We start from the raw sequence: 14,641 nt of genomic DNA, 5'->3' as shown, positions 1-14,641 counted from the left end.
CCTGGTGCAAGGGTAAAGGACATCTCGGAGCAACTGGAGAGGAACTTAAAAAGGGAAGAGGATGATCCAGTTGTCTTGGTCCATGTCGGCACCAATGACATAAGGAAGAACAAATAGGCAGTCCTGCTAAGGGAATATCAGAAGCTAGGAACTAAATTAAAAAGCAGGACCTCACTGGTGGTAATTTCAGGTTTACTACCCAAGCCACAAGCTAATTGGCATGGGGATAGGCAGATCAGAAAGGTGAATGTGTGTGGTTGAAAGACTGGTGTGGGAAGGAGGGGTTCCATTTCATGGGACACTGGCACCAGTACTGGGACAGGAAGGAGCTGTACTGCTGAGACGGGCCCCACTTGAACGGGAATGGGACCAGAGTCCTAACGGAAAGGATAAATAGGGCTGTGGATAAGGCTTTAAACTAGCAAAATCGGGGGGTTGGGGGGGGGGGGCGGAGGGATCTGGTAGCAATAACAAAAGCCTAAAGATAGAAGAACAGGAGATGAATGTAAAGATCAGACCAGGGTAAGGAATAAAGATAACAAACGGTCAAAGAACAAATATAGTTATTAAACAGAAGTATAAAAGGATTATTAAAAATAAAGTAAAAGGAATAACCATTAAAGATGAATTAAACTGCCTGTACAGCAACGTACACAGCGTCCAAAATAAAACGGGGGAACTGGAGGCAATAATCAGTAGGCAGGAAACAGATGTAGCAGGAATAACTGAAACATTGCTACATAAAGAACTAAATATTGCACGTTATAACATAATCAGAAAAGATAGGGAAGGAAGAAGGTGGGGGAGGGTTTAAGTAGCTGCACTAATTAGAAATAACATAATATCAGTAGAAAAAAGGGACATAACTAACAGAAGGATAGAAACAGAATCCATGTGGATTGAAATAAAAGATAAGAAGGGATCAATCACGCTAATAGGGTTATATTATAGACCAGCTAGAGGTGGAGGAATACACATGTAAGCAAATATGTGAAATGAGTAAAGAACATAGAATAATAATCATGGGAAATTTTAACTATCCCCAAATAAACTGGCGAGAAGAGGTATGTAAAGGGGTACAGCGATTGAATTTTTACAGTGTTTGCAGGACTCCTTTCTTACCCAGTATGTAAAAAGCCCAACAAGAGAAAAAGCACTGCTGGATGTAGTAATGGGAAATGAACCAGAACAGCTAAGAGAAGTAAGCATAGGTAAACATCTCGGCAATAGCGATCACAACATAATAAGGTTTAAGATAAAGATTGAGAAGGACAAAATTTAGACACAGACCAAAGTATTAAATTGTAAAAAAGCTGATTTTAAGGGGATGAGAATGGAACTAGGGAAAGTAAACTAGAAAAAATTACTGACAAAGAAATAGAGCACCGGTGGGAAACATTTAAAACAGTGATTAATAGAGTCCAGGAGAAATATATCCCACTAAAAAACAAGAACAAACTAGTCAGTAATGACACACCACGGATGAATAAAGAACTAAGGGCAAAATTGAAACTAAAGAAAAAGGCATACACTAAGTACATAGACAGCAAAGGAAAGGAAGACAAAAGGGAATAGGAAAAGGTTGGGAAAGAAGTCAAAAAAACAATTAGGAAGGCAAAGAGAAACTACAAAATTAAATTATCAAGGAATATAAAATTAAATAGTAAAGTAATCTACAGACACAGAAATAGAAAAAAATCAGGATAGGGATAGGGCTACTAAGGGATACACACAATAAACTTACAGGTAATGACAGCAAAATGGCAGAAATATTAAATAATTACTTTGCCTCAGTATTTACCAGGAAGACTAACATGGTGGGCATGGCATTAGAAGAAAAGATCAAAAAAGATATAAAGACATTTAAGATAGAAAGGGGAAGATAATTGATAAGCTAGTCAAGCTTAGAGAGGAAAAAAAACCCTGGTCTGGATGGATTGTACCTGTGCATGTTAAAAGAAGTTAGGGAAGAGATAGCAGAGGCACTCAAATTCATTGGAAAAGGGAATAGTGCCAGAGGACTGGCAGACTGGTAATGTGATTCCTTTATTTAAAAAAGGAGATAGACCAATTAGCCTAATGTCGGTGATAGGAAAGATAATGGAATCGTTACTCAAAGATGTAATAGAAAAACACCTAGAAACTGAAAATATAATAAAGAATAGTCAGCACGGATTTCAAAAGGGAAGGTTATGCTTTACCAACCGTATTGAATTCTTTGAAGAAGTAACAGAAAGGGTAGATAAGATTAATGCGGTAGATGTTTCTATTTGGATTTTCAAAAGGCCTTCAATAAGGTACCACACAGTAGACTCATGACGAAGGTCAGAACATGTGGAGTGAGGGGACAAGTAGTAGAATTGATAGCAAGCTGGCTACAAAACAGAAAACAGAGTGTAGAAGTTAAAGGTAGTTACTCAGACTGGCAAAAGGTGGGAAGTGGTGTTCCTCAAGGATTGGTGCTGGGACCCCACTGTTGTTCTCCATTTACATAAACTATTTGGACTTGGGAACTGGAAGTACAATTTCAAAATTTGCTGACGACACCAAGTTCGGGGTATAGTTAATACTGAGGAGGATTGCGACAAAATACAGGAAGACATTAATAAACTTTCAGAATGGGCGTGTAATTAGCAAATGAATTTCAATATAGATAAATGTGAGGTGGTACATTTTGGTAGGAAGAATAAGGAGGCCACATATTGCTTGAAAAATAAGTGTCTAAATGGGGTAGAGTAGCAGAAGGATCTGGGGGTCCAGATACACAAATCACTAAAAGTAGCAACACAGGTTAATAAGCCCATTTTAAAAAAAAGCCAACAAAGCTTGAGGGATATAATTGAAAAGCAGGGAAATTATGTTAAACTTGTATAGAACCTTAGACCACACTTAGAGTACTGTGAACAGTTCTGATCTCCCCACTATAAAAACATTACAGGCACTGGAGAAGGTGCAAAAAAGATTTACTAGGATGATACCAGAACAGAGAGGTTATACCTATCAGGAAAGATTGAATAGGCTGGGGCTTTTTTCTCCAGAAAAGAGACTGAGGGGTCATTAAGATTTTGAAAGGGTTTGATTGGGTGGACGTAGAGAAGATGTTTCCACTTGCTGGGGAGACCAGAACTATGGGCCTAAATGTAAGATAATCACTAATAAATCCCATAGGGAATTCAGGAGAAACTAAATGTGGAACTCACTACCACAAAGAGTAGTTGAGGCGACAAGCATAGTTGCATTTCAGGGAAAGCTAGATAAACATGAGGGAAAAAGGAATAGAAGGATATGTTGATGGGGTTAGATGAAGAAGGAGGCTCGTGTTGAGCATAAACAACGGCATGGGCCTGTTGGGCCGAATGGCCTGTTTCTGTGTTGTACATTCTATGTAAAATATAAATTTAACGGGGCAACAAGGGAATGGAACCTGAGAGACATATTAAGGACAGGCGTCCAACAATCTGAACTTGTGGTTCAATTCGACAGAATTTGAAAATACATGCAAGACTACAGTCCTGCAAAGATGAAATATTTTTGTTGTTAATGCGGCTGGCGTTATTGGATGGTGACGCTAAGGGGACAGAATCAAAACCATGTATGCGCTCCAGTTTGTACACTGGCAACTTCAAATTCAAACAAATTTCTTTACTGTTTAAAGAAAAATTGTTGAATTTTAGTGTTCAAAATGGTGGTTCAAAACAGCTAATCATACAGAATTTGATCTGTATAAGCTCAATTAATAAAAATCTAGCAACTTGAATTAATTCTAACCTTGTGTAGATCATTGGCGAGGCTGAATTTGGAATATTGTGTGCAGTTTAGGGCTTTTTACCTCCATCGTGACATTGATATGTCTGAGAAGTTTCAGAGCGGCAAGGATGATTCCAGGGTGCACAGAGGGTTAGAATGATAAATCGTAGAATGATACAGCACAGAAGGAGGCCATTCGGTCTGTTGTGTCTGTGCCGGTTCTTTGAAAGAGCTATCCAAGTAGTCCCACTCTCCTGCTCTTTCCTCATAGTCCTGCAAATTTTTTAACTTCAAGTATTCAAGGTTCACATTATAGGGTTCACTTGATGGCTCAGTGGGTTTATCCAGTGAGTCAATCCAGTGAGTCACTGCCCATATAGAGCAGGAAAGCATCGCATTCAATTCTCTCTCTCTCTGCTAATCTCAGTCAGCGTGGCAATAGGTGTCAAATATTGGCCACGATTCATGTCCGTATTCAGTAACCAGTGATCTCTGCTGGAAGTGCATGCGAAAGATCTCTAGTGAGGCCAGGATCGGACTTGGCTGCGATAACTGCCCTTGTTGACACTCTGTCTTGGCTTATACTTGAGAAATGGCCACTTGGTTGAGGTATTGGAGGTGTAATTTGTACCTGCAGCACTGTATTGCCACCGAGAAGTCAACACCTTCAGGAGAGGAGAAGATTGAGGGGAAAAAAATTGATCTTAGTTTTTATTTGGAAAAACTGAGAGATGTTATCCAGGTTTTTATAAAGCTGAGTGGAATAGATAATGTATATGTAAGCATGTTATTTCACTTGGAGCGTGATCAATGTGTGGTTAAAAACTCATGAAAGATTGATGTATCTTTTAAAAAAAAAGTGCTGGATGCCTGTCTGGTTACAAGCATGTTTGATGGCTATCAGAATAGGAGTGGGTAGAGATGCCGTAATGCTATGCAGAGCAGGATGGATCCTGCCTTTCTAGCACCATTAAAATGTCACATGTAGAAATTCCACTGGCTAAGCACGTGTAATGTTAGATAGATATCCTTTGCCTTGCAATCATGCTGTGTGATATTAGTACATTAACACATTCATATGAAATTCCCCTGCCTGCTATTTTAACGACCCCACTGAAATAAGCATGTTACTAATATTTCTTTAGGGGTGGGTTTGGACGATTTAAATGAGTTGGGTAGAGGGCTTGATAAAAAGGATAATAATGTTCTGTGGAAGGAAAGGATCTGTTGGGCTAAATTTTGTTCGAAGATAGAAGATAGTAAGATCAAATGAATGTCTCCTAGTTGTTACCATAAAAGTGTAAGTTTAAAATAGGGTCCTAAATTGATTAACAGAAATAATAGTCTTAGGATCCTTGAGCAGAATTGTGGTTATCTAGGTAGCTAAATGAGTTGGGCAAAGTAATGCAGGACACAATACTCTGGTATTTAAAGTACATGTGAGGAAATTGTCTAAATCTAAGCAAGGTTGCTTGTGAATTTTATATCCTATAATGTTGACTGGTAGCTTTCTGCAGTTGCTTTCAGTTAGGCAGTGTGAATCATAGCAACCTTTTTATTTGTAATGAAATCTGCACTGATATGATTGGACAGAGAAAATATTAAACACTGTGTCCCCACCCCGCTCCGTCCTGAATGGAGACTGACTCTGTTCAAACAAGCCCTGTTTCCAGGGATAACATTGAAACTGCCCTTATTAAGTCTGCACCACATCTGAAATTTCATGTTGGTGAAAATGTTGTTTTCTTCTTAGAACATAAGAAATAGGAGCAGGAGTCGGCCATAGGGCCCCTCGAGAATGCTCCGCCATTCAATAAGATCATGGCTGATCTTCTACCTCGTCTCCACTTTCCTGCCCTATCCCCATAACCCTTGATTACCTTAGTGTTCAAATATCCATCGATCGCAGTCTTGAATATACTCTGGGGTAGAGAATTTCAAAGATTCAAAACCCTCTGAGCAAAGAAATTTTTCCTCATCTCAGTCCTAAATGGCCCACCCCTTATCTTGAGACTATGGCCCCTAGGTCTAGACTCTCCAGCCAGGGGAAACAGCCTCTCAGCATCTACCTTGTCAAGCCCTCTAAGAATTTTATACGTTTCAATGAGATCACCTCTCATTCTTCTAAACTCCAGAGATTATAGAGTCATTCTACTCAATCTCTCCTCATAGCACAACCCTCTCATCGCAGGATTCAGTCTAGTGAACCTTCATTAGACCCCCTCTAAGGCAAGTACATCCTTCCTTAGGTAAGGAGACTAAAACTGTACACAGTACTCCAGGTGTGTTCTCACCAGAGCTCTATATAATTGTAGCAAGACCTCCTTACTCTTGTACTCCAACCCCCTTGTAATAAAGGCTAACATACAATTTGCCTTCCTATTTGCTTGCTGTACCTGCATGTTAACTTTCCTGTGATTCGTGTACAAGGACAACCAAATCCCTCTGAGTACCAACATTTCTTAGTCTCTCACCTTTTAAAAAATATTCTGCTTTTCCATTCTTCCTACCAAAATGGATAATTTCACATTTCCCCACATTATACTCCACCTGCCACCTTCTTGCCCACTCAATTAACCTGACTATATCTCTTTGTGTCTTCCACACAGCTTACTTTCCCACCTAGCTTTGTATCATCAGCAAACTTGGATACTTTACGCTCGGTCCCCTCATCTAAGTCATTGATATATATTATAAACAGCTGAAGCCCCAGCACTGATCCTTGCGGCAGCCCACTAGTTACAACCTGCCAAACCAAAAATGACCCGTCCATTCCTACTCTCTGTTTTCTGTCCGTTAACCAATCTTCAATCCTTGCAAATATATTACCCCCAATCCCATGAGCCCTAATCTTGTGTAACAACCTCTTGTGTGGCACTTCATCGAATGCTTTTTGAAAACCAAATATACTACATTGGCTCCCTTTTATCTATCCTGCTAGTTGCACCCTCAAAAAACTCTTAATAGATTTGTCCAACACAATTTCCCTTTCAAAAACTCGAGTTGACTCTGCCTAATCATATTATGATTTTCTAAGTGCCCTGTTAGTACATCCTTAATAATAGATTCTAGCATTTTCCTCAGTGCTGATGTCAAGCTAACTGGCCTCTAGTTCCCTGCTTTCTCTCTCCCTCCTTTCTTGAATAGTGGGGTTACATTTGCCACTTTCCAATCCACGGGGATTCTTCCCCCCAATTTATTTGTTTGAGAAAAAACTTGCACGAGGTTTCATGTTGCTACTGAATTTTCTAGCAGCTGTTGCGTTATAATGAGATTTGTTTGAACAGCTGCTTTTATTGCAATTAAAATTTGCAAATCCTTTGTGCTGGAATCCTGTGAGCAAACTGGTAATTGGTTGTGACTGGGGAAATCCGTCATTTAGCTTATAAACCAGCAGAGGGAGTCCGAGCATTAAAACGCTTGAAGTTTATTGGAAAATTCCACTGTTGTAGTATTTCCGCGGTTCAGTAAGCGTGCCTCAAGGGTGTGTTTTAAATTGATTACAGACAATATGTGCAGGATTTCGTGATAAATGCAGATGCCAGAACTGGTACATCAACCACAAACACTGTAGCAGATCTGCGGGAGGACGAAGACAGTGTCTACTTCAGTTCTTATGGGCATTATGGCATACATGAGGAAATGCTAAAGGTGAGGTTACAGTCGAACAGGTTAAATTTTCAAATAGAAACAACTCGCACTGCTGATGTCTTTCTTGGCCCCTAAAATAAAGCACAAATGCTGCATTTTTAACCCTATCGTGGCTGTAGCTTTTTCTCCCCCACCCCCCCTCCCCAAAGTGTCTTAAAACCATCCCGATTTTTCAGAATTCACTCTCGATTTTTGAGAGAATTAACCATCATTATTCAGAGCTTGTTGAGAGTAATTTTATTTGTGTAGGTATAACCATTTTGTAAATACTTCAATTTATTAAAGTGGGAATCATCCTGAATCATTTAATGATAAATGTCAAAATAGCATTTTTAAAAAAAAGTTTCATCTTGTTTTCTATCTTAATGATTTAATAAATGGCACAGGATATTTGAGGAACGATTGGTGAAAAGTTGCATTACAGATATTAATGCAGTATATAACATCTGGTTTGGAGGTAGGAGACAGTGAGTAGGGGTAAAGGGAATGTTCCCTGATTGGCAGGATGTGACAAGTGGTGTTCCCTAGGGATCTGCACTAAGGCCTTAGCTTTTCACCATATATAATAATGACTTGGATGAAGGAATAGAGAGTTGTATATCAAAGTTTATAGATGACACTAAATTAGGAGTCATAGTAAATTGCGTAGATGGGAGTAGGAAGCTGCAAAAGGAGATAGACAGACTAAGTGAGCGGGCAAAACTGTGGCCGATTGTGTTGAATGTTGGGAAGTGTGAGGTCATCCACTTTGGATCCATGAAAGACAAATCTAAATATTTTCTTAATGGTGAGAGACTAGGAGCTGTGAAGGAGCAAAGGGATTTAGGTATCCATGTACACATCACCAAAAGCTAGTGCACAGGTACAAAAAATAATCAAAGAAGACTAATGGAATGTTAGCCTTTATCTCCCTGGGTTGGAATACAAAAGTGAGGAAGTGATGTTTCATTGTACAGACCCCATTGGGAATACTAAGTTGAGAAGGTTAAGGGCTTATTTGATTGAGGTCTTCAAAATGATAAAGGGATTCGAAAGGGTAGGTACAGAGAAACAATTTCTCCTGGTGGGGGAATCCAGAACAAGGGGGAATAATCTTAAAATTAGAGCTAGGCCATTTAGTAGTGAAATCAAGAAGCACTTTTTCCACACAAAGGGCAGTGTAAATCTAGAAAACTCTCCCCTAAAAGGATATGGATGCTGGGTCAATTGAAATTTTCAAGACGAAGATTGAGAGATTTTTATTGGGTAAGGGTATCAAGAGATACGGAGCAAAGGAGGGTAAATATAGTTGAGGTACAGATCAGCCACGATCTAATAGAATGGTGAAACAGGCTGGAGGGGCAGAATGGCCTACTCATGTTCCTTAAGATAAATCAAAGTTAAATGGCCAAATGCAGAAATGTTTTTTTTCAGGGGCTGGGGAGGAAATGGAATGGGTTCTCCCTTGAGTTTTTTTTTTAAAAGTGAAAAACAAATGACTGCAGTGGAGCACTGGTGCCTGAAATCACATCAAGGAATGTAATTGATTAAGTTCAGGCAGAGCTGAAGGTTGAGGACTCTCGACTGTGTAAGTCTGATCACTTTCCAACCCAGTGCTTCGACGATTGACACTTGAGCCCTCTGTTTCTGGATGTCTGAGCAAATTCAGCTGCCAAATGGCACTCTTGTGGGACTGTTCTAAAAATTGCTTTGCATGTTCTGATCCTAGCTTCATTCATTGCCACCTATTTGTAATTTAACTGTTAAATTTGATATAATTCACTGAGTGTCTAATTTTATCTAATTACCAGCATACCCTATTAGCATACAGAATATAGCAGTGGGAAAAAAACCTCACCTTGGAGGAAAAAAGCCCTGAATTTTATATAAAAACAAAAATGCTGGAAATACTCAGCAAGTCAGGCAACATCTGTGGCGAAAGAAGCGGAGTTAACGTTTCAGGTCGATGACCTTTCATCAGAACTGGAAGAAGTTAGAGATTTAACAGTTTATAAGCAAGCACAGAGCCGGGGAAAGGGGAGGGGATGAAAGAACAAAAGGGAAGGTCTGCGGAGGGTGGAGAGCAGGAGTGGTGAAATGACAAAAGGGATGATGGTGCAAGGCAAGGAGGGTGGTAATGGGACAAGTAAAGAAACAAAAGATGGGTCTAGAGAAGCTGTAAATGGCAACAGCAGAACCATTACCAGCAGCTGCAGTCCGAAAAAATGGGAGCAGTGGTTCTGATCTGAAGTCATTGAAATCAGTGTTGAGTCCAGAAGGTTGCAAAGTGCCTAATTGAAAGATAAGGTGCTGTTCCTCGAGCTTCCGTTGGGCTTCATTGGAATAGCGTAGGAGGCCGAGAACAGAGAGATGGGAGTGGGACGGAGAATTAAAATGGCAATCGGAAGGTCAGGATCACGTTTGCGGACTGAGCGGACGTGTTCAGCAAAGCGATCACCCAATCTGCGTTTGGTCTCCCCAGTGTAGAGGAAGACCGCATTGTGAGCAGCGAATAGAGTATACTAAATTGAAAGAAGTACAAGTAAATCACTGTTTCACCTGGAACGAGTGTTTGGGTACCAGGGAGGTGTAAGGGCAGGTGTTATTTCAGATTTCCAACATCTGCAGTATTTTGCTGTTGATCCTGAATTTTTAATATTTTGCCTCTCCTGCACATTCTCTTCACAACTGGAATAACCTCCGTAATGGGCACATCCCAAGGTATACCTTTTGGCCAGTCCAGATATTTTTCTTTACTTAGATGGCCCAGCAGAAATACACAAAATTGGTCAAGACTGAGACTCAAACTCTGGTTGCTCAGTTGAAAATCCAACTCTTTACTGGCTGTAGACACAGGCGTTTCCTTTCTGGGATTAGGTCACTTTAAGCTAGTTCCCAGGCTGGCCTGAAGGCCATTCCCCATTGAAGTGAATGAAGCAGCTCAAGGGAGCATTTGGCTCCTCCATGTATCTGACATCAAGGAGTGACTTGAGATCCAAAATGGCTGCTGCAACAGCAACGTTTTCTGATGGCTAACAAATATATATCTTCATTTTTTTTTTCCCAGACCGAAGTGGGGTGGGAATGCTTTAAATAAAAAGTACATGCCCTAGACTTTCATCCCCTTCATCTAACTCATAGTTGCATAAAATAACCTTTCAGGGAAAAGTTGTTTTATTTGAAAATTGGCTACTTTTAGATTTGGAAGTGAATCACGGTTTCTGAACACAAACTGCACCAAATTCCATTCTCTTTTGATGGATATTTCTGCTGGTGACATCTCTGAGTGGCATCAGCTGAATATACCTGCTGCCATGAAATGTCACGCTATCAGTCGCAGGTTAGCCATTCTGGCAGGTAAGAGTTACTTGAACGACCTGCAGAAAATATTTGATAGTACACACTTAGGGAACATAGGAACAGGAGTAGGCCATTCAGCCCCTCGTGCCTGCTCCGCCATTTGATAAGATCATGGCTGATCTGTGATCTAACTCCATATACCTGCCTTTGGCCCATATCCCTTAATACCTTTGGTTGCCAAAAAGCTATCTATCTCAGATTTAAATTTAGCAATTGAGCTAGTATCAATTGCCGTTTGCGGAAGAGAGTTCCAAACTTCTACCAACTTGTGTGTAGAAATGTTTTCTAATCTCGCTCCTGAAAGGTCTGGCTCTGATTTTTAGACTGTGCCCCCTACTCCTAAAATCCCCAACCAGCGGAAATAGTTTCTCTCTATCCACCCTATCCGTTCCCCTTAATATCTTATAAACTTCGATCAGATCACCCCTTAACCTTCTAAACTCTAGAGAATACAACCCCAATTTGTGTAATCTCTCCTCGTAACTTAACCCTTCAAGTCCGGGTATCATTCTAGTAAACCTACGCTGCACTCCCTCCAAGGCCAATATGTCCTTCCGAAGGTGCAGTGCCCAGAACTCCTCACTACTCCAGGTGCGGTCTAACCAGGGTTTTGTATAGCTGAAGCATAACTTCTGCCCCCTTGTACTCTAGTCCTCTAGATATAAAGGCCAACATTCCATTTGCCTTCTTGATTATTTTCTGTACCTGTTCATGACACTTCAATGATCTATGTACCTGAACCCCTAAGTCCCTTTGGACATCCATTGTTTTTAACTTTTTACCATTTAGAAAGTACCCTGTTCTATCCTTTTTTGATCCAAAGTGGATGACCTCACATTTGTCTATATTGAATTCCATTTGCCACAGTTTTGCCCATTCACCTAATCTATCAATATCCCTTTGTAACTTCCCAATAAAAGTGCTTCCCCCAACAATGACCTTCTTTAAAAATGAATTTGAATATTTGAGCTACCTTTTCTTTTCAATGTACGGATACCTTTGTGCAAACTCTATGTGATTTTGCAGTAAATTTCCATACATGCCCTGGTCTTATGGGGGTGAAATTATCTTTCAGACGTTTCTTTAAAAATTGGTACATTTCCAGTATTTCACTGCAGTTACTTCTGGGTAGAGGAAGCTTAGGTTTTGGGATAAAATGTTATTGGAACATAGGAACATTGAAAATGTGCAGCAGAATAGGACACAGAAATGGATAATTCTGAGCTAACAGCCAGGCTTAACTTTCCACTTATTAAATACATATTTATATGCAAAATTCAAAGACTATAATAGTTATTGTGTTTTTATAATAAGGATAACGGAAGAATTTATGAATATTTTGGCAATGTTGTCAAGTGATGCAGTTTAACATTCACAGTTTAAACTGACCAGCTGCTTGATTGTAAATTCGCAGGACAAAGTGCGGACAGAGAGCTACAGGGATTTCATGTACTGCAACCCACATATTTTCAAGGACAAGGTGAGTGCAACACAATCAGTGGTGCAGTAGCTGCAGTGCTTAGTTAGTGGCCTCCAGAGGTAGACGATCACTGGCAATCGAATTTGTCTGTGAAAGGATTTGACTTAATAGTCTCGGAGTTTATTACGCATGAATGTTTTTTCAGTGAGTAAAGACTGGAGTGAGCTGATAACGCAAGTACAGATCATTGTTGTCATTGTGTTGTACAGTATCCCTTAACTGTTATCTGCTACATATAATGGAACAGCTGGGGAAAGCAATTTTGAGCTGTTTATTTGCACCTTGCTTGTCGAACCTAGAAAGTACATAGAAACATAGGAATGTACAGGACTGTAGTCCATCTGGCTGATCGCAAAGCTTAAAAAAAACACTCTATACTCTCATCTCTGATCATTTTTTTTTGCCAGAAGACTCTTCAGTTCCCTCTTGAATTTGCGAACACTATGGGCCTCTGCTGTCTCCCTGGGCAGTCTGTGCCACACTTTAGCCACTCCCGTGTGAAGTATTTAAATCTGAACCCTCTGTTTGCCTTCTTTTTACTGAGTTGGAGTCTGTGCTCCCTGGTTACACTTTGTGATTTAATTTATTAACGTTCAGTTGTTTAGAATCTTGAGATCTTCAATCAGTTCTTCCTTGAGCTGCGTTTTGTGTAAACATTCCTCTTTTCCTTGTCTTTCCTTGTCGTTCAGGTGCCTAGTATCAGTTTAATTGATTTCCTCTATAGAATTTCCGAAGCAAGAGTGTCCCCACTGTAACATTCTGGCGCAAATTGTTTGCCATACTCCACGTGGGCCAAACCAGTACTCTATAGACGCTCACTATCACTGACACCCTCTGGGACTTATGTTCTGTCCTTCTGGCTAAATGCCCTACAATTTTGTTTGGTTGTCTTTACTGCAGTCACACACTGTGCAGATCTTTTTAATGAGCTGTGCACTGGTACTTATAGATCCACGTTCTGTGTTGTGTCCTATAGTCTACTGTTATTACGCTCGTCGTCCAACTGCTTATTCCGCCCCGCCCCCACCCTCCCCAGTATCCCAAATTTGCATTTGCCCATATTAAACTCTGTATTTGATTCCTGCTATCAGCAGCACCCCTCTTTTCATAACATCGCTGAATTTTGTTTCTGTTTCTTCTGCCAAATCATTTATATACAGTGTAGCCCTCGCACTGATCCCTGAACACCCTCCTAATCACCTTCTTCCATTCTGATGCCGCTCCATACACAGCTACCCTGTACTTCTTCTGATTAAGTTAATCTCTGAACTATTCCAGGAGCCACCTTCTATCCCATTCTGTGCTTCTGAACTTGTGTGATCCATTCACCAGTGTGTTGCTTGGCTGAAATCTAAGTGTGTAGTGTCCACTAAGGTTCCCTCTATCCACTAAGTTCATTGTCTCTCTCAAGAAGTCCAATAGATTTGTAAGACACAATCTCCCTCTTGCAAAGCATTGGCGACTCTTTATTATTCCATGTTGCTCAACGTGTTTCCACATTCCCTCCTCCAGGATGCCCTTTAATGTTTTATTTACTATAGACTCATTGGTCTATAAATCTCAAGGTTAGCTATTTTTATTCTCCTAAACTGGCATCATGTTTGTCCATCTCCAATCTTCCAGCAAGCCTTCTATTTCCAATTAACTCCTAAAGGTGCCAGCCAGAGTGCGACTGATTTCCTTTACCACTTCCTTAGATATTTGTTTAGGATGTCAGCCATCCCTTTGTTACTTGATGTAATTCCTTGGAATCAGTCAGGCGTCCTGCTGATTCCTCCAACTGAACATCGGGAAGACCAAAGCCATTGTTTTTGGACGCAGCCGTAAACAACTCCTGACTCCATCCGCTTCTGCAGCTACCTGCTCAGGCTGAACCAGACGTTTTGAAATCTTGGGTGTCCTGTTCGATCCAGATAATGTCCATCACCAAAACCGCTTAGTTTCACCTTCACAATATCAACTGCCTCTGTCACTACCTTTCCAGCACAGATACTGAAACAATTATCAACACTCTTGTTGGCTCTCGACTCAATTTTCCCATGTCCTCCTTGCCTGTCTCCTATTCTCTACCCTACACCCTCCACAAACTCCCAACTTATTAAAAAAACCAGCATCCTACGATTTGCCCGCCCCCTCCGTACTGGTTAGCCTAAGATCAGAAATGTTGGGCTAAAATATATCCAGAAATTGAGGAGCAGCCCACTTTGCAGGGCCCATTCCCCAGCCAAATTAGTTTAAACCCTCCCCCACAGCACTAGTTAACCTCCCCGTGAGGTCATTGATCCCAGCTCTGTTGAGGTGCAACCCGTCTATCTTGAACAGATCGCTCCTGCCCCAGAACTGATCCCAATGCCCCAGGAATCTGAAGCCCTGCCTCCTACACCATTTCTTCAGCCATGCATTATCCTGCCTTATCCTGCTATT

General features: G+C 40.6%; 1 protein-coding gene across 3 annotated transcripts in view; it reads left to right on the top strand.

The window, feature by feature from the left end:
- Positions 1-14,641, top strand: part of prmt3 (protein arginine methyltransferase 3) — a 146,112-nt gene that overhangs the window by 28,315 nt on the left and 103,156 nt on the right. For all 3 annotated transcript variants that reach the window (XM_067993539.1, XM_067993540.1, XM_067993541.1), the window contains exons 7-8: positions 7,254-7,398; positions 12,152-12,217. In XM_067993539.1, coding sequence (XP_067849640.1) covers positions 7,254-7,398; positions 12,152-12,217 — 211 coding nt within the window. The remainder of the gene's footprint in view (positions 1-7,253; positions 7,399-12,151; positions 12,218-14,641) is intronic.

This window comes from Heptranchias perlo, chromosome 12 (assembly GCF_035084215.1).
Source record: "Heptranchias perlo isolate sHepPer1 chromosome 12, sHepPer1.hap1, whole genome shotgun sequence".
In the NCBI taxonomy this organism is placed as follows: Eukaryota; Metazoa; Chordata; class Chondrichthyes; order Hexanchiformes; family Hexanchidae; genus Heptranchias; species Heptranchias perlo.
This window is presented reverse-complemented; position numbering and strand designations above follow the sequence as displayed.